A 26,514-nucleotide genomic window follows, 5' to 3' on the forward strand; every position below is an offset into this window, starting at 1 on the left:
CATCTCTTCTAGCACCAGTAAGTACCAGTAAGAGCTTCTGCAAAATTCAAGAGGTCCTTTTCAAAAGCAAAGGATGCTTACATTTTTCTTGAATAAGAGGTAAGGTTTTATTAATGTGTAAGGTTGCAGGCAATACGGTCAAGATACTTGGCAATGTGTCTCTATATACACAGCTAAAGAACAAAAAAGACCATAAACAAGACAAAAAAATAGACTACTCTTGAATCAAATGTACACAGTGCAGGTACTCTCATGACAGAAAATTTGCCACAGTATCCCAAATTCCTGTTCAAAGAAATAATTGATTGGGTAGAATAAGTTTATGGTTACAAAGGCAATATCAGATTTAAAGAACATGTTAAGCAACATATTGAATTGGGGGGTGGTTATCTAGTTATTGTCAGTAAATGTGTTAGTATCTACAGCTTTCACCTTTACCTTGGAACAATTTAGTCACATATCCTTCTTTATATTTGGTTAAAATATACAGAAATAAGATCTGCCTCTCCTTTTTGAAGAACCTGACCAAGAATATTCCTACTGGAATCAAGCTTTACTGGTTATAAACCCCAACAGACCACAGCAATTTGGCCAAAGCACCCTTCCCTCTCCTTTATTAATTATGAAATTAACTTATTTTCAGAAACTTTCTCCTACTATAACCCACAATACTGTTTGAAAAATTAGTCTGGTGTGTCCAGAAGACTGGTGACGAGAGGAAAATATAACAGCTACATAATAGTATGAGATGAAGAAGGTAAATTAAGGCAGAAAAGAAAAAAAAAAAAAAAAAGGAGAAATCCCAGTGAACCATGACTTTCCTTCCCACTGAGCTCTAGTTATGTCTAGTCCAGTCCATGAGAGAGAAAACAGAGGAATGAGAGAAGCAGAATAATTTTCTAAATTAAACAGTCACATACTTCCTCTTATGACAGGAAGTTTTCAATGGACCGTGCTAAATTAATGTACTTTAATTAATTTATAAGCTATGATGCAATAGAAGCTTTTCAGCCCCTCTGAAAATTGGACAAGGGGTAGCGTGAATCCATTCAAACTCTGCCCACAAAACAAAGCAGATGGATACTTCTGGAAAATAACAGCAGTGAAACAGTGCACACATTTATATCATTGTATTTTGGCTTTTGGAGTTAAGGCTAAGACAAATTTGCAAATTCCCACCTCCCAGAGTTACTGCCTCAATTTGCTTGCACACTGCAAGAATACTGCAGCTGATTATACCCAGAAAATAAATCAGCCTACCCAGAAGGATGAAAACTGCAATTTTCCGCCCAGAAACGGAACATTATGTTGTCCAGAAACTCACAGGACTCCTCAGAGAAGTGCTCATGCAGCGTATCAAGCACTGCCTGCTGAATCAACTCTGATGGAATTTTAGTTTCCCTTGGGACATTTAGCATGTGTCTGCTACAATAGATAGGTGGACAGGAAGAACAGCCCGAGACCACATAAAAGCAAAATAAGTTTCCAATATTGTTTTGACTGTGAAGCAGATGAGATACAAGATGGTTATGGGTAAGAACTGAAATGTGTAGTGTACCCACCATGAATCAGAGAAAATGGGTTATATCATATAAGTTTACCATGTGTGCAGATTGCATACTGTCTTCCTTATTTACCCCCCCACAATCCTTTTTGGTTTTAATAAAAGATCTAAGTTTTATGAAAGATGACTGTTACAGCTTTTATCAGTTATAGTACAATTTAAGGAATATATTTTCTGTTTCTTCTAATATCTCTCATGATATGTTGTATAAGTCATTATTCCATAACTTCTTTTTTATGCCCCCTAGGCAAAGGCAGCCACTTAAAGCATATCTTGACATTATTTTCTCTAAGAGGGTTTCATACATCTTGCAGCTGTACTCCAAATAAAAATGCACTATTTTGAAAAATGCAATTATTTTTATTTTTTATTCTTACTAAAATTGTCACTTTTCTATAACTTTCTACTTGAGAAAATATAATTAAACAAGCTGTAATGAAAGAGCTTCTCTCACTGGGAGGCCATTTTACTGTCCAACATACACCACAATTGTTTTTCTAGATATTCTAATTAAATGTGCTTGTTTATAACCCTTCACAGACAATGTGGTTCCAAACACTACACTAATTATTCATTGCATCCTTCTTGCTTCTAAATATTGTCAAGTTATCATCACTTGTTCTTTGTAGCCACTACTTCCCTAGGCTGGAGTTCAAGTTTTTATATGGTAATGGAAGTGTGGGAGATATTTGTTGAACTGCAACGTATTAAGACCAAATATACAGCCAGCCATTAACTTACTGTTTGTACATGCTTTAAAACAATATAATCTATAAATGGTAAATTCTGAAGCATACAAAACTAATTTTCATCCAACTAGCACTTTCCATTTATAGGTAATTTAGCTGTAAATCCAGTACAAAAAAACATAGGCCATATGCTCTCTAAAAATACAATAAAAAACTTGCCTATGCAAAATTTCTGTCACTTTTATTTAATTTTAGTTGAAAGGTGAGGACATCACTGAAATCTGTTCTGGGATTCCAAATGTGCCTCACCTGTATCCTTATCATAACAGGATCTTTTGGACCTAGTATAACCATGAGAGGTAGCTGTTCTCATCAGACTTTCTCCCAGCAGTCAGTCTGTGATCCGTATTGTTCAGCCTTTTGCCACTTGCTTGTATTGAAAAGGATGATAAAGTATGTGAAAACTCTGAAGGCAGGTATTTCAGATATCACTGGATTAGAGATTTGAAAAAGAGCCTAAGTAAGTAAAATAAATGAAACCCTTACCAAAAGGCACAGGCCTTTTGAGAAACCAAGTAGCATTATATTTTTTCACATATGGCCAACATATTCCAGAGAAGCAACACAAACAGCAAAATACAGAAAGAGTAAGCCAAACAAACAAGTAAAGAACAATAAAAACCAAGCCCTTCTCAGCAATTCTAAACCACTCTTGCCCAGTGTAATCCAGAGAAAGTGAGAGGACATAACAGCATTTACATGAATGAATGCATGAGCAATTCCCTTAGTGGGGTGTACCACTACTAGCACACTTCTGTAGTGCAAGAATTTCATTCTACTTTAATGCTACAGAATCAGGGTACAGAAAAAGTCATTAGTTGTGGTGGGTTTTGGTGATTAAAACTAGAAGTTCATAAACAATACAATTTTTTGCATGATGTTTGTTTAAAAAAATGAACAGAAATGTGATTCGGGAATAATTAAAGAAACATTCCTGTGATCTACAGATTTGGTAATTTTCTAGATAGAACTCAAAATACAACAATAATTACAGCATGCTAAGCTACTGAGAATTCTCATTCAGCAGTTTGATCTGCTATGGAAAAAACCTGCTCTGTCCATAATTAAATACCTAATCCAGTTTTCTATTTGTGGCTGGATTTTCACTGCTTTCCTGCTATCTCTGGAAGTACACACCTATTTCAGTATACAATCAGTTTTGGTCACTTTACACCTCAGCCAAATGTTTGTAAACAAAAGTGGGACTCTTTTAGACCACCCCTGGAGACTGCTACAGTGGCTGAAAAGGAGGTCAGCTCCTTTTTTTCTTGAAATCCGAGAAATTTCCAATCAAAATCCAGCAATAAACTTTCTTGATTAGCAATAGCTGTAATCCATCTTACACCTTCATTTTCAGGAACAATCATCTCGATATTATGACATTCCATACGGTACTATTTCATTATCATGCTAAAACAATAATCACATTAGCAAGGTTCCTGTCTCCTTTCCTCACATCAAGAGCTACATGCAGATACTCCTTTTAATTGCTTCCAGAGAAACATCTGGTGCTGCCTATGTAAATGTAACAGATCACAGTGCATCTCCGGGTATACCTGACCACTTCATACAGCTTGCACAGACTTGGTTTGGGGAAGCTGACTTCAGCCTGAATCAGTCCTGAAACAGTCTATATTCACAAACAACTGTAATAGTTCTTCTGATTGCAGCATGACAATGAGCTTTCAAAAATATGCTAGAATCAGTCACTTCTTAAAGTTGTATGGATACTTGTGTGGTAAGTAAGAATAACATTCAATACAAGGTTTAGATTTAATAAGAACAATGACCATTAGATCTGGACAGATAAGGACACAGAAAAATGAAGGTAAAAAGGCAAATTAAAGTCTATTTAACTGAGGCCAGCCTAACCACCATAAGGAAAATCAGAATCATATTTGGTGAAAACTTTTGTTTGATAAAGCTGAATATGTTCAAGTTTAGCTATCTTAGGTTTTCATTGGTTTTTGACTGTATTGGTACTGTAGAAGCACTGCACAAAGATTCATCATTTCCTGAGTCTGACACTTTCTCTTTGGGGGTTCAAAGATTCAATCTCTGCATTATTATATTTTGAAAGATACAACATACTTTCTGTGGTGGAGTGCAATGTAAGATCCTCACAGATAATCTGCTGCCTTCAAGGGAAGCCTGAGTGTTTTAGCAAGACCTTGAACAGCACAAGTTTAGCTTTTAGACCAGTAGGAATATAAGAAAAGCAACACTGGACCAGATCAAATATCCACCTCTGACAGCAACCAACAAAAAAAAAATGAATGTAAGCACAGAAAAGCATGGATACCCTCCCATCTGTGGTTTCACCACTTCCTGTAGAGGTGACTGCTCAGATATGCAACAGTCCCAAAGCAATTTTTCAGATTAATTTGTCGAGTCCCTTTTTGAATTCATATAAATTTCAGCATGCACTGTATTCTGTGTCATGGGGTTTTGTAGCCCAGTTGTGGATTTTGTGAAATGCATTGTTATGCTTGTGTTAAATCTTCCAGGTTTTAACTTGTTTCGATGTTTGTCAGTTCACATTCTTCAGTGGACAAAACCATTTCTCCATATCAATAGCAGTTTTATAAACCTTCACTTTATTCCTCTCTAACCATAACCTGCAAAGCATTTATCCTTCATGCTGAAGAGTCCTCTCTGTGTATCTAGTCACTGATCCTGTGTTGTAACTAATTGAATTGTTAAGTTGCTTGAAAACAAGAAAAAAACCTCTCTAGACTGGTTTTTACTGCATCATTGGCTTGGAACTCACCTTGCGATTATTCCACTAATGACTTCATCATTCTAAGCTGACAAGTCAGAGTACAGGAAAATGAAAACAAAAAAAAAAAAGTAAATATGTTACCCAAGCTGGTAACATATTTAAAATGATAAACAAATATGAAAAAAATGGGGTGAATTTATTTAAACATATTTCCAGTAGAATTCTGAGCTCATCTATTTAGACTGGTTTTTTAATACAGAGGACAAGTGAAGCAGGAAGTATATCTGTCTTCATCAATTCATTATTCATCAGGGATATAGAGCCATGATTGCCATTTGCAGTTTAACAACTCCAGGAAATTCTGCCTGTAAAGAATCATGTTGAAAGGGAGAATACAATACCATTTCAGCTTGCACTGATAAAATTCAGATCCTGTGTGCACATCACCTTTGCAGTTCTGCTGCAAGGTGGACACCCACTTGTGGGTGTCTTCGCAAGAGCAGAAGCTATGATACATCTGTGTCTGTAGAAATTATAGAAGTTTGTCAGTTTAGAGTCAGTAACAGAAAGTTCATTAAGCAAGAAACTAAGTTGAGTTCCAGGAAAATATAACATATGCTAACTGTAGGCCAAGTGGGAAGGTAAGCCCAGTACCCCTTGGGGTAGTCAAGAGAAGCACATGGTTTACATAAGAATTACCAGATCAGAGGGAAAAGTGTCTGCATGAAAAGGAGGTTATAGCAAAGAAGGGAAAATAAGCCCCAGAGATGTAACCTCCTGACGATCACAGTGGAACTGATACAAAACTTACCATGTTAATCACCTGTTACTTTGTGATTACTGTGCAGCTGGCAGAATAAGCGGCAAGAGCTGATACAAAAGCATAGAAACATGTTTTCCTTACCTTTATGGTTCCACAGGCCATGTTTATGCATTTATGAGTTAATGTTTCGTGACTAAAGTGATGCAGAGACAAATTAGTGGTCTTCTAAGAGGTCTTTGAAGTATATTACTCATAACCTGTACAAACTCCTAGCTCTGCTTCAGAAATTTACAGTGTACTTATCCCTAAGTGGGCTTCTCAGTCATGGCTGCAGCATTCAAAATTTCAAAACTGCAGCAAGGGGTAAGTTTAAAATCCAACACTGCTAACATTTTCTAGGACCACCAACACAAACACGATAAAGGAGTTCAGCAATGCTACACTCACTCATTAAGATCTGTGGAAAGCCACTTAATCAGAAACAAATCCAACACAACAGGAGCACTCACCAGCGACTGCCGGAATAGGAGACACTTCTTGGGGTCAATTCCACAGGCAAGGATGGCAGCAGTGGTGTCCAGGATGTTCTGGCGCAGGACAGCTGGTTCCTTGGGCATGGTGAAAGAGTGCATGTCCATAATGCTATAGAGCACTGAGCTGCACTCTTCCTGCAGATTCACCCAGTTCTGAATGGCTCCAAGGTAGTTACCCAGATGAGGGGTCCCAGTTGGCTGGATACCAGAGAAAATCCGATCCATGACCATGTTCTGTGACAAAGCATTGACAAGATTAACACACACTTTTTTTTGAGAGATTATTTTATAAAGTAATTTAAAAAGCCTCATTTATGCCTGTCTCTTCTCCCCACCTGTCAGTGTATTAATGTATAAATGACCTCAACACCAATAATGGCAGTAAGTCAGTTAAATACTCTATCTTACAGCAGAGAGATTAACAACTACCATAATTTTAATCTGTCAGACTGCACATGCAAAAAAAAAAACAAACCAGCTGTAAATAAGATTGGTGAAAAGCTGGTCTCAGAAAGCAAGTGGTAGATTCTTTAATTTCTTTCGCACCAAAGCTGTATGTTTCTCTTTAGTTTCTCTATCCACACTTCAGTTTCTATATCCACTCTTATATAGAAACTTAGGGTCACAGAGCAGAGAAATTCAAACATTTTTGTTGTAAACTCATGCAATGTTACAGTAGATTGCCATCTTAACTCCCATGAACACTGAAGTTTTTTCTAGCTGCAAAGAACATTTTGAGCAGTTCCTGAAAGAAACCTGCTTCTTGACCCAAAGGTCAAAGAATAATGAAAGAGATCATCAAAGTTCTGAAACTCCCCATTTTGGCAGCAATAGAATTTCTAGAAGAGCTCTACAAAGAAATACAGCTATAGCTCAAGATCGCACCTGGAATACTGTCCATGCATCAGGACCAACATCGGAAAAGAGTTCACAGAGAAACAGCAAAACCAAAAAAAGACTAAGAAGCTGAGGTTGTGAGCAAAGATTAAAAGGCTTGAAACATGTATAGCTTGGCTAAGTGACAGTTACCATCTTAGAAAGTTTGTTTTCCTGCATCCCAGCCCTCCATCTGACCATTTTCTCAGAGCCCTGAGCTGTCAGCATATGATCAATTACCTCCCTGACCTTCCCAAAGAATTCCACCATATTCAGAAGTAGCTCAGCAATGTTTTATGTGAACATGCTTGTTACATGCCAAGTTGCAAGAGCATGCAAGACCGCTCATTTATAAATGAGGGTCCCTCCCATCACAGCAAATACAATACAAGTCCTCAGACTCAGTTGTGTGTGCACAGTTTTTTCCTGCTAAATTTTATGAGCAACATCTATAACTTAGCAGGAAGAATTTATTTACTGATGTAATCTGTTTTCTTTTCTGTGAATCTCTTACAAATGTGTGGGACAAAAAAAGTCATACAACTATTAAACCACACAAAATGGCAGTAAAAGTCAAGGTCAAGTACCATTACTTTTAACTATTAAAAACTGGACTTCAAATTGATTTAATTCATTTTGACTCAGACTTGAGAAAAATGAATGAGAAAGTGTTTCCAAGTGGAATGGGACTTTTTTACTTTTAAGCATGATGTATAGCACAGAAAAGCCTAGAGTATTTCTTTCTAAATTTGCTGGGAAATTCTCTTTTCTTCTAAAGTAAGCTTGTTTTTAAGATCAAAACAATTTTCTTACCCAATGTTTAAGTGTTTGTGCTGACATATCAAGAGGAGCTTTGGGCTAGCTGTCATGCTAATTTCTCCTGCTCACACAAATGCCTACACATTTCAGTCTTGACAGCAACCCCTTCACCCCATCCCAAATATCTTCTTGACTTCTAGTATATTCTTGAGTCAGTTTCTAAGTGTTTTTGGAGAACCTACAGCACAGGAGCTTCAAGGTAGTCACTTGAAGCAATGAAAAGAACACCACTTCTTCCAACAGCAATTCCAGCTTCCAGTCCTTGTGTTCCAGTCCTCAACCACCCATATGTCTCTTTTCTTCATTACACAAAAATGGAGTTATGATACTCAATCTCTCACTTGGCATTTGATTCCTTGTTTTCGTAGGAACCTACATCAGAGAACTTCTCACCCCTCACAGAATCCACTCACCTCCCACTAAGCTACTACCTGGCCCAGGACTACAGCCAGCTTCCTGTTAACACTGAGAAGGGCCAGGTGCTCTCTTGCAGTAGGAGGCATTCAACATTCTAATGTGTATAAATGAGATTAAGTCTAATCAGAACTTGGGATTAACTAGACTTCAGAGCTGTACTTCTATTACTACAGGCCTGGAGCAGCTGCTAGGCAATGCAACAGGTACTTCACAGGCATAACATTTGCTTTTTGCTTCCTATGTTTCTTAACTAAGACAGTAAGAAGTCCGGGAGGAAATAGTTGACCAGTAACATGGTGTTCTACCCCTACTGGGGTCCCAGAACAGTTGGTTGTTTGTCCAACAAACACATAACCTTTTTTCATGTCCGTATCTCAACTCACTAAGTTCAAATCTTGATGGTCTTTCTCACAATTACTTCTCTGTCGCTATAGGACATGAAAGAACACAAGCTCACACTGCTGTTCTCAAGGTGAAGAAAAAAAGTGAAGTTTATTTTCTAACTCTAACATTTAGTTTTCTAAAAGTGACAACAGATTGGAGGGTGACAGTGCCACCTCTCCAATGACACTAGTCAAACTAACAGTCTATCAACTTTCTCCTCCTCCATAAAAGAATGCAAAACAATGAGTTATTTACAGAAAATGTGTAAAAAAGTTCACTACAAGAATGTCAACATCAGAAACTTTAGAAAATCTTAAAAAACTAAGGTGGCACTTCTCTCCACAGAACTAGCTGCTTTCTGGTGCCCATTTATATGCCTGTTTAACAGACCATAATTCTTACACCCCTACTCTCCATTTTCTTATCAGACAATTTCATCCCTCCTGTATTCTTTTCTTCCTCTACCTGTGCTTTACACCCCTTGCTTCCCCAAAGAGCTCTTACATACAGCTCTTGATATACAGCTCTTACTGTAAGAAGGCATAGAGAATGCCATGTTAAGATTATTACTATTATTACTAATTAAGCTATTATTGTCTTGACTCCAGTCACTTCATATAAAATATGTTTTCTACCTGCATGGTTATAAAAGCTAAGAAATGTTATCATTTGCCAGAAATCCACTATGGACCTGCATCAAATAAGTATCTTAGGATGACCAAGTTAAAGCATAGTGCAGAAACTTGCACATCTTCCAACCTCAGTCTAGTAAAAGACAGCATCACCTGACATGTCTCCTGATGTTACTGCTTCTTTTCTCTGGGACTTGAAGCTGGTGCTACTTCAGTGCAGGAGAAGCTCCACGCCCTGGGATAACTGTGCGTTCTACCAGGGCACAGGAATTTCTGTGCAGTCAGCACAGATCAGCTCATGTGCTAACACCTTGACCCAAGAAGTGCCAACACCCTGAGCCTATGGAGAACAGTTCTGTCTAGAAATTTTGTTGGTCCCCAAGTTAGGCAGACTCAGTTCCCTTGCAGCTGCAGTCCTTGCTTCCAATGTTTCCCATAACAGGTTCATTATCTGCCTTTTCAACTTCTTGGATCACTGTCCAGTCTGTAGATAATGTTATTATGAACATATTGGATGTATTGGCAAAATTGTGTCCCTTAATGTGAGTATAATACACTCAATACATAAAAATGCAATAGTGGCATTTAAATAGGCAGTCTGAGAATGTCTTTCACCAAAGAAAATACAAGACATCAGTGTCTCAGCATAAACTGTATGTTCAAATACTGTACTTACTCAAAATATTCAAAGGCTAACAATGAGCTAATGAAAGGTAGGTTTGTTGCAATACTACATAAGTTAGCATCTGGTGACACACTACATGTTGAAAATAAAACACAATGTACAATGTCAAATGGACACAGTTTCATATAAAGAAAGAATCAAGTTCTCTATCCATTAAAGAGAATACCTGTGAAGGCAAGCATGACATCTTTAATGGTGCTTTGTATGTTCAAATGGTAAACAAATACTTACAAAAGGTTTGTTCAGTATAAGGGCAATAAATAGAAAGTGAAACATTAGAAACAAACAGTAGCAGTATTATATTCAGCCTAAGCTCAGCAATTACTTAACCTGAAGTAGAGAATTCACAGAAATAAGTAAATCCAATAATGAAAACTGAGCTAGGCTGAACCTGAGTAAAGCATTAGCAAATCCATTACAAAGAACAAACCCATACTGGCTCCCAGCTGAGGGACCAGTTGACTAGGAGTCTTTCATCTTTAACTCCTTTGATTCCATTTAACAACATAAAGCACAAGAACTTACAGCAAACAGGGTGGCATGAAATATTCCATTGTGTTAGCAGAAGTCTATATTAAAAAAAGCCCACACAAAACACCCTCAAATGAATCTTGGATTTCTTGCACTAAAAATATACAAAGAACATTGCTCCTTTGGAGAGAGTTTATGTTCCCTGTTTGTTCACTCCGTGAGAAGCAGCGGGCAGCATAGCAGCGTGGCAGGGGACTTCTGCCTGGTACCATGAAATCATGGGGCTGGAATGCACTTCAATGGAGCTGTTAGGTCAGGGGATGGGAGCTGTGCGCTCCAAAGCACTGGAGCTGGAAAAGGATAAAAACAAAAGGAGTGAAGACTTCCCAATGGAGCAGAGTGAAAGCCACAAGACATGCAGCTCCAGCCCACAGGCACTCACTCATTCAGACATCTGTAGTAAGCACAGTGTGAGCCTGCTGTTCGTATGTTTAACTCTGTGTGGTGTGTGCACCTACACCACTAGTGCTGCACGTTAATCCTCATGCCTGCTATAAGTGCTGCATCTGACAGATGACTTAGCACCTACTATTTTTGTTTTCTCTCTAAAAGAGCTCTGCATGGCAGTTCTAAACACCACAGTGTATTTCTCAGCTGCATTACTGAATGAAGTTTGGCCCCAAACCCATTAAGATTCAGGTGTTCTCTCACCTAACCTTCCTTTTGTCATGAGATCAACAACTGTCACTCCTTATACTGAAAAAATATCAACATCCAAATGCTCTCAAATGACCAGGAATAAGCATTACATCCTTATCCCAGAGCAGGGATAAAGTCTCGCCCTGCCATCCTATAGCATGACCATATCCATTTTCAATGCAAAACATGAAGGGTGACAGCTTCCAAAAATCCAATTCTGCTCTCTTGGACCAAAGCAGAGCTTTTCTCTGTATAGAAGGTGAGCTACAACTGTCAAGGACTCAATTCAGGAGTCAAAACCACAATCATTCCCTCTCATGAGATAGATGTGCCAGAACTGGAAGATACACCAAAGCTGATAAAGGAAAAGATCCATGCAGATCCAAGCATCCCATGTTACAGACAATTCTTGGTATCCTGGCTATACATTTCATGTTTAGCTTTATGAATTCTGTCACTGCTGAACACAAGAATTTATTTACCTGTTGGATACACATATTTGCCTGGTACAGTCAAGAAAAAACTGCATCTCAAATATGTAGTAAAATGAGTCATAAAATAGTTCCCCCTTCACAAAGAGTTACAGAAAAAAAATCAAGCGAAAGCATTCACAAAACTCAGGTTTTCAGAATCTCTCTTCTTTACAACTCCACATAAATATTGCCATCACACGCTTAAAATGACAGCAGACAAGCTACAATTATAGGGTAACCTTATGCCTATGCTTTAGTCTCTTTTGGGTTTTAAAAACAGAGAAATGTAGCGGCCATTCAAGGAGGTAGGAGAAAGCTGCCAGTAAACAAACAATTCTCAGGATTGTTTTCTCCTTTTATTTTGGCATAGGCATGTTCTAAAATTACATAAAAGCATACATAAAAATGTGTCTGGTTGGAGTCCAGTTAAGACCTATTGTTTAAAACAACAAACCATTAAATGATCACATTAATCCTGCCCTAGAAATACAGAGGCGGTGCCTGTCAGCTTCTCAATCTACCCAGCCATGGGGGAGACAGACTCATCTTCAAAATCAAATTCAAAGGAGGCTTTTGCTAATTATATCCTTGGAGTGACTGAAGGTAAGGACAAAGCTTTGGACTAACTAGTTTCTTTGGACTTTGTTAATGACTTTATCCCAGCAGCCTAACATATAAGAGATAGGTTTATGCCTCCATCTATAATATATCTTATAAATATTTTAATTTCTAAATAATAAAAAGACTGACTCACAAACTCACCCTGGGCTGAAGCAAAAGCAAGAGATTTTAGACCCAAACCCCACAATATTACAGAAAATTATGACAGTATTACAAGAGCAGCTGCAACAGAAATCACCCCCCCAAGCAACAGCGATGGTTACCATTCACATGCCACAGCATTTAGCTGCTCTGCTTTATTTGAACAGCCATTTACTCGGGGCAGAACAGGTGAAGAGCCAAGTGAGATCCACAGCATCAGAGCTAATTCTAAACACAGGTGGTGGGCACGACAGAGAGAGCAGGAAGTCGACAGGAGAATCACTGCTGACAGGTAGGACAGGGAAGATTGATGGCTTCCCTCTCTAGTTTTCCCCACTGTGTAGGCACGCAGGGGGTGGGGGAAAGGGACGGAGAAGCTGCTGTGCTGGCGACATAACGCACCACAAGGCTCCACAGCACCAGTGCTGATTAATGACACTGGAATGACTCAGGAAACAGCAAAGGATCATTCACAGACTTTGCTCTTCTTGTTATAATTTTATTCGTGGGGATTCATTTTGCCCCAGCTGTCCCAAGCTCAAGTGAGTTCAAATTTGCCAGACAAAAAGAAAATGTGGAAGTCAAAGGGAAGAAAGAGCAGCATAAGCAAACGCAGACATGCATAAAACACAAAAACTGGAAAATCTGAAATTTCTAACACAAAGATCCTCTCAACAGGGATCAAAAAGGGAAGAAAAATAAAACCAAAACAACACAACCAAAACCTTGCTCCAGCCTCAGAGACAAAAGAAATTCTTTGGCTGACAAAAGTCACCAACTACTGCATCTTTTGCGTCTGTCTACAATTTTTTTTATTTCCCTTATTAATACTTTGCAACTTCAAAGCTCTGGTTGCTAAAATAATATGCTCATCTGTTAACACTGGCTTAGCAAAACCTGTCTTGAGACAGTTATTAAGCAGCAAAACGAAGGGAAGCCAGATGAGTCACATTTTATGAGCTAAAGCATAAATTTTAAAGCCTAATTGGGACAATTTAAGTATTAATGTTGTTACAGAAAGAAAAAAAAATGAAGGAAAAGAGAAACTTAGGAGCAGTGTATGTATTACATACTTTGTTTCCTTTATTGCTTTTAATGCAATTACTTCTCTGCAAACTTGCTGTAGAAACTTTTAAACATGCTTATTTTGATCTGATAATTTAAAATGTCAAATTCATCTGGTACAAATGCTATTTCAACATGCTTAATTCTTAAAATGAGAGAATAAAGATCTAACATTAAATTAGAAAGAAACATATTTATACCAGAGCAAGTTTTCAGATAAATAGCTTCTGAGTAAAGATTAACCCATTGCCCAGAAACTGAACTAAATTAAGATTTAAACAGAACTGCCTGGTATCCCTTTCTTGAATGTCAAATGCACTCAAACTTCAGTAGGACTTTAATATTTATATTTCAAATGAAAAACACATTGGAAGGAGGAACATTTACAGCACATACTAACCCCACCCTATAAATTTAACTCTGCCCTCTAGGGCTAGCAAAAGAACTCAATGAAGCTGCGGCTGGGTTAGGCTGCCCTCTCACGCTGCCTTGGTACAGATGACTCAGCAAATGGCTCCTTTCATGTGGCTCGCTGCATCCCGCAAGTGGATTCTCTCATTTGCTTTATGAGCCCCACGTGCCACTCGGGGTGCTAATGACAGCTGCACTGACAGACCCGAGCATTATCTACAGCCAGGCTGCCACAGCTCTGCCGCCACACACCACAGGGGTCCTCCAGACCTGAGGCAGCCACGGACCCTCCCCTCCCGCGGGGAGTGGAACAGGGGATACAGCCTCTGGTGAGGGACCTGGAGGCAGGCAGCAGCCTCAGAAGAGCTGGCTCCAGTTCTCTGCAGGGGCCTGGAACAAGAACCTGTGCTAACGTTTGTGCAGAGCTGGTGAGGGAACCAAGCACTGGGTCTGCATGCAGCCAACAGTGGCCACCAACCTTACCCTAAACCACAATGCTTTCCTTAGCAAGGACACAGCCTGGCGGTTTTTATTTTTCCTGCTGTGCTCCTTACAGTTCTCCACATCAACTTGAAGGACAGCATGCTAGAGCTCCTTTTCAAAGCTGAGCCATAACCCAGCTACAGAGCAGGTCCAATGCACACTGAAACATGTACTACTTCTACACCTCCTGGGTTTCAAAGGCGTGCACAGAACTGCAATTAACGGCCTCAGATGCTGCCTCATACAACTTTAACCCTGATTGATGATTCTCAAACCATTTTCTTGCCTGTTTAAAGCTGGGGCAATGAAGTTTCTTCAGTCAAACTATCTAACCACAGACATTAACTGCAGGTCTTATGAGTCCATTTCACCCAGGGTAGGTGGAAGGCTAAAGGAATTTATAACAATATTTTTTAACAATTATGATATAAGGAAGGTAATTAGTGCCTCACTGACAGGAAGCTGCAGCAGGAGCTAAGCCTGAACCATCAGCAAGAACATTCTGGCCAGACAGGCAAGGCAAGGTCAGATTGATACACGCTGCTTCCAAAACCATCAGATGATACACTCAATGCTCAAAAGCTGAAAATTTGACAGTTCCAGTACTGTAGGCATTGCTTGGAAGACATGGCACCAGGGAAAAGGAGAGGGATAAGCAGGACTACCTTTGTTACACTGTGAAGAACACCCCTAAGATACAAATCCATATAAAAAGTAGTTGACTGTTCATTGAACAATGCGGTTGAACCAGCAACAACTAAAGTTTTCAGGCACAGGCGCTTCCTGGAAGCAGCTGCCCAAAGCACCCATCAGGTCTGGCTTCTTTCTGATCCATATGTGGCCCCACAAAACACACTGGCATGGAAGCACTGGGCCAGGGAGACCACAGAGAACCTCGTGTTCCACTCTGGGACCTCATGGAGTTACTCTGTATCAGTCAGCTCAACTTCACGTCCCGGAAAGATACAGGAACAAAGAATGAACTGCAGAAATTACAGAAATAACAGAAGACAGCAGTGTTTCTCAAGAACTGGTGCCTCTCAAAAATGCTGATAGCCTCCCATAGCACAAGAGATGCTAGAATGGAAATGAAATACTAAAGGTTATATCCTACTTTTCATTAAATTCCAATACTATCTCAGTTTCCAACAAGCTAGAGAAATTGCACCTCAAATACAATATTATACTCTGGGGGTGAAACTGGAGAGAAAAAAATATCTTGAGAACAGCACTTATTGATGGCTTACAGTGGTTGAGGAAAGATATATCAAATACAGTTTTCCGGGTTTTGTGTTGGGTCCATTATTATTTGATATTTTCGTATCTCAAAATACAAGATCTAGATGATGAAATGGAGTATTCATTAAATTTGCAGACAAAATAAAGTTAGAAGGATGATAAGGGCTCAAGATAAAATAATCTTGACAAAGCAAAGAAACGATCTGAAAAAACAGAACACTATTTACCAGGTAAAAGTACACAGATTTATACAGAAAAGTCTGCTCAACCACATAAACACAGGAAGGAGAACAGCTGCCCAGGCAACTACAGAATAGGGTCTGAGGTTTGTAATATTTTAAAAGGTGAGCATTAATCAATATCATGCAGCTGCAAAACCACCACATTTATAAATTACACCAAAAATTGCACAGGAATATATGAGTAGGATGAAAATCCAGGAGACAGAAAACAATTTGCTCATTTTACTCAGGATGAGGATGGCCTCAAGATGCAGAAGTTGGATAATTTTAGGTCCTGTATTTCAAAAGAGTGGTAGAAAGAGGCCATAAAAGTTCAACCAAGTCCAATGAGTGACCTGAATAAAAAACATTACAGAGGAAAGTCCAAAGTGTTTTTAGTCCAGTGGAAGGAAGACTGTGAAAGTAAAAGGTGTTAAACAATGAGCCTAAGATGAAGTAAGAAAGATTCAGACCAAATGTAAAAAAAAGTTTCCAAGATAAGAAAAACAAACCATTTCAGATGAATGCTTAGAGAGGTTTTGTATTATTAAATAAATAAAGAAAAATGTTGTATGTTGATAAAGATGTATGGGCACTTAATTTTTATTTTGGGCCAGGGGAAACACCAGATCACCCCAAGCAGGGTCTGTTCTAGTCCTCTGAGCCCATAATGTTACATAGACGTGATTAAAGTCAAAGTGAGATGATCAAAGAGGATGGAAAAGAAATCAGAATTTTATTTAGATAGATTAGATCTCATGGCATTTCAAGATTCAAGTCCTTCTAACTGCATTCAACAAAAATGCAAGAATTGAGGCCATTTCACTGATAGCAGCTGAACACTGACAGCAGCTGAACACTGACAAGCTTTGAAAAACCATTCCATGTTGTTGAAAGATGGGAAATACAAGTTAACATTTAACACTTGTAAACTGGTACGTGCTCACATTTAGAAATATACATTGCTCAACAGAATAAATGTTAATAGCAACAAGTGAAAAATTAGCATTTATTCTGCTACAAAATACATGTGGAACTATCAAAATGCAGTGAAAAGTGTAATATATTTATAAATTATAGACTATTTGATATAGGAAAGGTTGCTGTGATTTTAATACATTACACTCTTCTAAGTACCAAAACCTTAACAATCTTGAAGCAAAACAAAACAGAAGGCTAAAGAATGCCCCCACAACTAAATACTTCCCTCACAGAGAAATTAGAGAAGTTTTATGTTTTTGATCACAGTAGTATCCAAATCTCTTAAAACCATCTGATTGCTCTTGCTCTTTCTCTGACCTCTAGCTGAAAGAGATTTTATTGTATTTTTTTATATATTTTCTTCAAGTGAGGAGTCAGCTTGCTACTAAGATTGCCCTATGGGATATAAACAAAGAATATCAACTTACATCTAGAAGGATATTTTTTAAAAAATACTTTTTGTTTGGAATTACTATGTTTCTTCAGAATATTGTCCTAGAAACTCAAAGAGTAGCTCATTTCCTCTCCATTATTTTATTTGGCAATTTCCTGTAGCATGGAAAAGTTGGCTTTGTTTCACATGGGGCCAAAATTAACACAGCTGTTCAAAAACTTTCACCTTGTGGTCACAGCATGAAATTCATCTCAGGTGAATAGAAAAGTTTTAAAACCACCTGATGGATGTTGAGAGGCCTTAGAATATGGAAATCCCAGTAAATTCCCTAATAATGCACACATGCACAAAGAAAATGCTACAGCTGATCCTCCTGGTCTATGCTGGAGAGAATTCTATGAATTTAAGTTTTTTAGATATAATAATCACACTGGCATAAGGGACTTCTAGAGAATTTAAAAAAGGTTTTCTGGAGCTAGACAATACTCACAGACTACATTTAAACTGTTGTTACCAGCACAGGCTGGTCCTGAAATCACCAGGCTGCGCTGCTCCCACAGAAAAGGCAAGCAACAGATGAGTAATGGATGAGGGGTACAATGAACACACAAGTGTTCATCTGTGCTCAGGTCAAGAGAATGTAGCCAAGTGACATGAGAATGGTGACAGCAAGCTGTGACTTGCTTATTAGACAGCTTGAGGACAGAAACATCACATGAAAAGTTCCCTAGTTTGTGTGTGACACTCACTGTTTTGCTTGTCCTAAAGAGGAGATGAGATGTTCCTTGCTAACTTACCCGTATTATTCAAACTGGTCCACAAAAAGCCAGGCAAATCACCAACTCCCAGTTTGGATGTACCCCATGGAGTATATCAGTGTAAAAAAAGCCAATTGCTTTTACTGTAAGTATCCCAGAGATGTACAATACTTAATTTTCTTCGGGTACTGGCAGCTATTCTGAATACTGGGGACTTACAATGTTTCATGGTCAACTGTGAAAACATCCCTCTGGAGGGAGTGACAGCACCTCTGGCTGTTGTGACCTGGCTTAACGCTTGATGAACAAGAGTCAGAGTGCTGACATTGCTTTAACTCTGCAAAGATCTAAAATGTAGATATCGTTAAAAAAGTACCCAACAAAACACTCCAGTGGAAGTGCATGAAGAGCAGAACGTGAACTTGACTGCAGAAATTACATGGGCTAATTTGTTGCCAGCAGAGATGCAAAATGAGATTCAGTCAGGAATTCAGAGGGCTGGACCCCTCATTCCCTTTACATAAGCAACAAAGAGGCTTTGAAATGTTTGAAACTGTTTTGTTCTTCCATGCAAACGGAAAGCACCCTATGGATGCCTATTAAGTAAAGTCTTTCCACATCTTGGCAAGTATGTGATTTCAAGAAAAATATTTGCAAATGGATAACCCAATTCAAGAAGAAGTCAAAGACCACCTTTGAAAGAAACTTTGATGTGGCTATAAAAAGATTATATTTAGGAAGGATAGCATAACGTGGTTCTGTTGTTAAAAGTTTGTACCTCCCTGTATTTCTTTGCTGTTTTTCATGTAAAAAGCAATGCTGGTAAGCAGAGAAGTGAATGCCCATGAGACGTAGGATTAAGGCAGAATCCCTGAAAAGAACTGCTCCCAACTGTTGGATAAAGACAAAACAAGCCATTTAGCAATCTCACTGCCAAAGGACAGGCATATTGGAGCATCCACAAGTGTGAAAGCAAATGACAGCAATAGTTGCTATATGAATCTTAGGTGAGATCATCAGGAAGCCTGGAATCTTTTATTTACTTGGAAACACTACTATATCTTTCCCAAGGTACAGCTATCACACACAGATTTCAAAGTCAGAACTATGCACCTGGCAAAATGAAAAGATGATGGTGAGACTAGGAAGTTGTGAAGACTTTTGCAATTTACTTTCTTTTTTAATGCTGTCCAACAACCTTCAAATGAGATTAACAGGTCAGCCAGACTCTGAGGACAATGCTATGCAGACCAATATACAATAACTAATTGTCACAGAGTGTATGTGATCAGCAACAACAATGATGGAATTCAGAACAATGCATGTTCCATCTGTCAGAATGGAGAATGCATGCAATTTCACCTCCTTTCAGCTTCTGAATACTTCTGGGAATCGGAAGAATCTTACAGAAACTCTGAGCTTCAAAAATGGAAATATAGCACTATCCAACCCTAGGATCTTTCTGTACAGAAATATTGACACCCACCTACCTAAGTGAATGAGATGGGTTTACCACACTTTGCAATACCAATAAGAAGCATTTAATTCACCTTCTAATCTGTACTGTAAAGCTCCAAACCACTTATCCATAAACAATACAGGTAGTCTAAACAAAAACAAATTCCTAGTCTGAACAGTTATGAAAGTGTAATCTAAATACAAATGAAGCATAGAAGGGTTTATAACATGAACTATATGCAACACCATGAAAACTGAGGAAACCCCTATTTTTAAACTTCACACAACTCTTATTCTTCATTCAGTTATTGTGCAGGCATCATTGAAGCAACTGGATCAACTTCACCACTCTATTGCTTTGGCCAGCTCCAAGGAGCAAATGCACGCCCTAGCATAATTCAAAGAACTTGAAGCTAAAAGTAAAAGCAGATATTTCATTTTTGATAGCAATCACCACATTTCAGCACAAGAATGAGGGAAATGAAAAACTAAGTATATATATTTTACCATCTATTTTTGTGTGTATACACATATACAAATATGTATCTATTTCCTCTCCCATGCAGCAAGAACTTCAGCACACTCTCAAGGTGGATATCTATCTCAGGGGGCAAAAATACATTTAATCCTGTCCAGTGGATATATAGGTTTGCCTGATACAGCAGAAAATTATAAAATCTGCTATGCGATTTGTCTGAGTTGGGGCTTTCAAGAATGATAGTGTTAGTTAAGGGCTCAAATAATCAAAGGGAAAACAATTTCACTTCACTGATTACAAACACAGCAAAACTCAAAAAATTTATGATCTAAGGTGACTTAACTGACTTGGGGTTTTTCTTCACTTCAGCTTCTGATCCTGCTGCAATTTGAGTCAACTCCACAAAATGTTTGTTCAACTAACCCTAGAGTTGCAGCATAAACCACAACTTGTGTCATGGAAAAAGTAATTGTTAAGTGTCTAGAATAGCACTTGCTGTACTAGCAAATGGAAATTCTATCTGCCAGTGAGCCAGCATTAAAATGGGACCCCGGTCTGCTGTCTAGAGACAGAGGTGATCTGCTGCAGACTCACTCACAATGCTTGTTGGACATATGCACTGGAGAAATTCACACCAAACTCCAACATCCACGATGGCCAGAGCAGCATCCTTCATTAAACTCCCCGTACAAAAACACATTAATAAACTCGGAAGTCCCTCAAGAGAAAAAACAGGGTTAGTCAAGACACTGAAAGCAAGGGCCAGAGGGGGAAAGAATGGAGGGACTCTACCCAAGCCCTGACAAGATGCCAGAATAAAGGGCTGTTTCCTGCTAAAACAATCTATATTTGCCAGATTTTATTGTTAGAACTCCATTATGAAATGAATAGGATCTGTTCATGCCTCAAAGATCCTTCATGTCTGTTTACAGTGGGGCTCTCTCTCTGCATCTACAACAGTGGTCAAAATCCAGTAGAGACAAGGCACTAAGCAAGGCAGATCACAAGAAGTCTCTCTACAACTGGAAGTCTAACAAATCTGTGTGGAAACCTGAGATCTCTCAAATCCAGCGAAAATCCAAGAAATGTATATTCTCACTGTATACTAACTTGCCTTCCACTCTGAAAATGATACAAAAGCTAATGATTTCATTCTTGCATAAAGAACTATTCCATTGCTTTACCTGAAAGATAAGCCAGTCTCCCTAGAGGATTAAATATATTTATATTATTTAGCTATTGTTTACCTATTTATTTATTTAGCTAGTTAGTGATTAGAATAAAAAGAAATGACTGATTAGGAAAAACTTCCATTCCAACCTGAATAGAAGACACCAGAGGTTTAATCCAAAGGCTGGAATATGTTGCTAAATCTAGTTGATTTCATAAGGATCTGAGTAACAAAATAACTTTCAGTATCTGTGCCCAATAACAATAGTAAAAAATGTTAAAATTCAGGAAAATAGGAAATAAAAAATAAAAGGCACCAATTTCTACAAATGAACCCACATAGAGGCCACCTTAATTGGAAAGAATTTCTCAAATCACTTAGATCTTTCCTAAAGCTCCTGTATATTACAGTATATTTAACCAGCCCATACTGGACACCAGGAGACATCGGGGTACTTGCATTTCCAGCCTTTTTTCCTCAGTCAAAAGCATTTTGCTATTTCCAACCTTAATGCTCTCTAGAAGAAAGAGATGCAACACAGGGGACTGTCACAATCATAAATCCAGAGCAAGCACTTAAAAATCTGCCTGTTCATCCATCAATTTCAGCCTACAAGTGTCTGGACAGGCATTCTGAAGTTGACCTGCTGCAGTAACCTGTGTATGTGTGCAGCTTGTTACATGCACCTGGGGACCCATTTCATTAATGGTTAACAAAGCGATCCCTATGTGACAGCAACAAATTCAAGATGGGAACATGGATGCATTTAAATGGTTTGCATTTCATTCATAACACATCTGAATGATTCTGAAAACTGAACTCTCTCTCCCACTGTAGTTTTAACTACAATCTTTGAAATCCTTAAGGATTAGGGCATGGTAATTTCAGTTACTTCCTTTCTCTGGAGCCCCATATGGTAACCATAGCTAAAAAATTTTGTTTATTTGCAATCTGGGAAAAAGCATTTTAATGGTCTTCTCCAAAACAACCCTTCAAGTTTTACCTAACTGCCTTTTTCACAGCCATATTTGCTAAAAAATACGAAACATGACCAGTCATTAACATGACTAGCACAGTAACAATAGAGTGATCAGGTGGCCTAAATACAGAAGGAACAATACTTCCTCAAAAAAAGTAAATCAAATTTCACAGACCCAAACAATCTGAAGATGTCCTCTTAAAGTACTGACAATACTGGCCAGAATCACTGAGGTTCACAGAAGCCCAGCAAAGTATCAGAAAACTAAAAAAGGAAAAATGGCATTCCCATCTTCAAAAACACAGGAAAAGAGGAGCAGTCTGTGAAGTAGCCTGCTTAGCATCAATACTCAGTGAACAAAACCCATCTTCTGCAATTTCCTAGAAGATAACTAGAGAAAAACTACAGCAAATGTGGATTTGTTAAGAGCAAGGCATGCCAGATTAGTCTAACTGGCCTTGAGACTCATTAGGCTGCCACAGCAGGGGAAGATGCAGTAAAGGCCTCTTGATTTTAGCACCACCTTTGGTCATGAACGGTAAAGCAAACCAGAGAAGCTACATTCAGGGATCTATACTGCAGTATTTTTAATAGCTATTGACTCAGGTAAAGAAGCAGATACATTCCTAAATGAGCTGCTAAGATTACCACTATATTGGCTTCCTTGGATCTGAAGATCCTGCACTTGTAGTGGTCCTGACTAAACATTCACCAGAGATATTTTCTGTGCAACACTCACCAAAAGATAGAAACAACATCCTTGGAACAGTGGGACTCAAACCAATTTTCTCTTTATATGACCTGCATGCACTAGAGTCAGTGTCCTGAGTTTCATTACAGCAAATCCCACTTGGAGTGCCAGAAAAAAAAAAAAAAGACTAAATTCTAGCACCAAAGAGGAAAGGATTTTGTGTTAAAAAACACCAACCTCTATGGCTGGAAGATGCAGTTCTGTACCACATAAAGCTAACAGAGAATCCACTTTCTGATGCATCGCTCTTGTGAAAGTTGAAAAGAGATGAAGGTTGTAGGACATCAAAATGTACAGCTTAGCAACAATAATACAGCCACTGTAATACATCATGTGTGGAGGCAAGGCAAGGCTTTCTTACCAAAGAGGAAGACTAGGGTAGGAGAAAAGGCAGGAAAATGAGAAGTTCTTGTTTTCTTTAGAAGATATTCTCAGGAAGAAAACCAATACAGGTATTAGAGTATCCTTACAGTAATTGTAATAGTGATAGCTACTTTGATACTAGAAAAGAAAAATTATGCCAGACTCCTGATTTCTTGAAGGCAAATAACATCTAAATGTGTCTTTCCAGCTGAGTGTCTTGAAAGCCATCTAGTGATGCATGAGATCATTAAAAGCAAGACCTTGCCATTCTTCTACTTCCCCTTTGCAGCCAGGACTAAACCCAATCCATGTTTCATCAGGACACACACCAACAAGTGACTGACTCACCTTAGATTACATTTTCCTACTGACAGGTTATGCCATAGTTGGATTTCTCATGATTTTATCAGTAATTCCCTGGAGTGCCTGTAGTTGCCATTCTTAAGAATGTCTCATCAAAGAAACAGACTTGATGAAATGACTTTCTATAACCCTGGCTTAGACAGCACTGAAGAACAGCAAATCAGGGAATTTGAAAATAAGCTCTTAAAAGTTAAGATACCCCAAATGTAATGAACCTCTCCAACAAAACATTACTTTCTTCTTAACCACATTTATTATCCCTACAAATTTAAGTTGTGTGCTAGAAATATGTAAAACAAAATGTACAGAGCAACTTTTCCACACACAGCATGGTAAATCCAGCACAGGGATGAACTGTGCACTACAGTGAAACAAAGCTGAAGCCACATAAATTATGACTTCTGGTGACTATAACTGCATTATCAATCACTGAAACATCAAAAATATAAGGGTGCCAGTAGACACACTGCTCAAGCTTGAAGGCAAACACTTTTCCAGCTTGAAATTTGAATATTCCTCATCAGCAGGCAGCAAATACATGATCTGTTCCAAACTGTCTATTGTAGTAGCTGGACCACTCCCGAGTCCAGCCTGGCAACAGGAACAGCACAAACAAGGAAGCCATTTTTCCTCCTCAATTCTTTTGAAGATGCAGTGTAAGTACCACTTCAAGTCCAGTGCAATTCTTTCCAGATTGGCATAAGAGGGCACTTAAAGTGAGAGAGAAAAGGGACAAAATCCCACAACACACTGGACTCACAAATTTAGCACCAGAGGAACAACTTAAATTACTGCTGTTACTTGAGGGTGAGTGATCTGAAGCTACATAAAGCTGGTCAGAGCACGGTGCTAATAACACCAAGGTTGCGGCTTCAATCCCCATATGGGGTTTCACTTAAGAGTTGAACCGAATGATCCTTGTGGGTCCCTTCCAACTCAGAATATTCTGTGAATCTGTGAACCAACACTAACTTTGTGGGAGGTTTTTTTGTTAGTTTTTTTTTTAAATGAAAACATTTAAAGAATATCAGGAAGGAAGCACACTCTCAGAGCAATCACACCTTTAAGACATCATGGCAACAGCAACCGGGCCATAAAATCATAAAGCACCTGGTAAGTAATCTTGACCTGATAGGTGACTCAGAGGTGGCAAAGAAATGCACATCAGAGTAAATGTTCAAATACAACATGAGCCATTTGAGTTGTATTCACTCAAAGCAGATTTCTTCATTATGCAAGAAAATTGAGATTTCTTTGTTGGAGGAATGAAAGCAGGGGAGGGCATCTGTTGTCATACTGAACAGAGCCAAAAGAGTCACCATGTGCATCAGGAAAGATAAGCATATTCAAATCCTTTCAATATTTTTCAAGGAACTTTTGAGTTCTAAAAATAATGAGTGATTTGAGGTATCTTTGGCAGATCTGCTTTGCTGCATTTACAGGGGCACTGTAACTGTTCATATTTTAAGTGTGATAAATCTAAGAAGATTTAGACACATGTAAATGAAATTAAATCAAAGCACCTCAAGACATGGAAACACCCAGCAAGCTTATTGAGGATGCCATACTGAGATTCTTTACCTCTTCTATATTGCTACAACTCAACACAGTCTTATACACAAATGAATTCTGAAACAAAAAATATAAGCAGAAACGTTACTTCTGCTTCACACTAACAACTAATAGGAAGAACACAGCTGCTAAGTGAAATATCAGTTATTAAAGCTTCACATAGCGTAACAGGTTCTTCCTCTTTTGTTTTCACTCTACCTCCTCAATAGAAAGGGCAGAATCAAGGTCATCAGTTGTTTTAGTACATAATGAAATATGCCTTGACTTTTTAATTTTAAGAATCCTGGTTCTGAAATAGTCCTGCAATGTGTAGTTTGCCCAGTTCACCACCATACACACCAACTTTTTGTGCATTAGTGTGTTACAGCTTGATGTGCTCAAAATATCAGCTCCATGGCTGAGAGTAACAGAACCCACTTGCTGCAAAATCACAGACAACACAGATTACACCATGAAACAGAAAGGAATCTTTGATCTTCTGCTTACCCTACTTCTTCTCACGAGTAACATGAGACACATCTGCCCTGGCAACCATTCTGAATAATGTGTTCCATTATTGAAACATACCATACCATCCAGGATTTGGATGACATGCCAAAAACAAGATTTTTATGGAAAAAGCCAATTGTCCAACTAGGGGAAACATCCTCTAAAATGATGCAATGTTAGTATTACTGTCATCAAATTCTTCCACTTATTTTAAAAACAAGGCAACAAGCTACAGAAAAATTTAGATTCCTAAGGCAAGCTGTTCACAGACGTAAAACTATGAAGGAGGCTGCCTACAAAGATGACACTGAATATATACTTACCTGACCTCACTGATTGCTTGGGGTTATCTTACAAAATACAGTCAAAGCAATCAGCTGCCCCTTTATTTCAATTTTCTAGTAGAATGTGGGGGAATGAGAGGGGGGAGGCTCCTGATGTGCTACAGTGAAAATGCCAAATGTATTAAAGAAATTCAAACACTACATCCCACTGAGGTCGTGTAAGTACCAAGGGGAGGGGCGGACATACGTCCATTCAAAAACTTATGAAGTTTGGTTTTTTCCTTCCTGCTGCAGAAGACACGAGTTTGTAGCCAGCAGGTGCATTTAAAATCGAAAGGCAAGAAGCAAAGACCAAGGCTGAAACCGCGCACAACCCCAGCGGCACCTCAGCGCTTGAACGGCCCCCACGACGCCGGCATTGCCGGCTCAGGCCTCCCTCTCTCCCGCTTCCCGAGCGCCCCGCGGAGTCAAAGGCCCTGCGGCTGAGCGGAGCCAGCGAGAACCA

At 38.7% G+C, this 26,514-nt stretch overlaps 1 protein-coding gene across 1 annotated transcript in view; it reads right to left on the reverse strand.

Annotated features, from left to right (window-relative positions):
* The window catches only part of WARS2 (tryptophanyl tRNA synthetase 2, mitochondrial), a 39,325-nt gene that overhangs the window by 12,331 nt on the left and 480 nt on the right, over window positions 1-26,514 (reverse strand). Inside the window, exon 2 of the mRNA XM_005420587.2 lies at window positions 6,308-6,565. Coding sequence (XP_005420644.2) covers window positions 6,308-6,565 — 258 coding nt within the window. The remainder of the gene's footprint in view (window positions 1-6,307; window positions 6,566-26,514) is intronic.

The sequence above is a fragment of the Geospiza fortis genome, unplaced genomic scaffold (genome assembly GCF_000277835.1).
Source record: "Geospiza fortis unplaced genomic scaffold, GeoFor_1.0 scaffold1, whole genome shotgun sequence".
In the NCBI taxonomy this organism is placed as follows: domain Eukaryota; kingdom Metazoa; phylum Chordata; class Aves; order Passeriformes; family Thraupidae; genus Geospiza; species Geospiza fortis.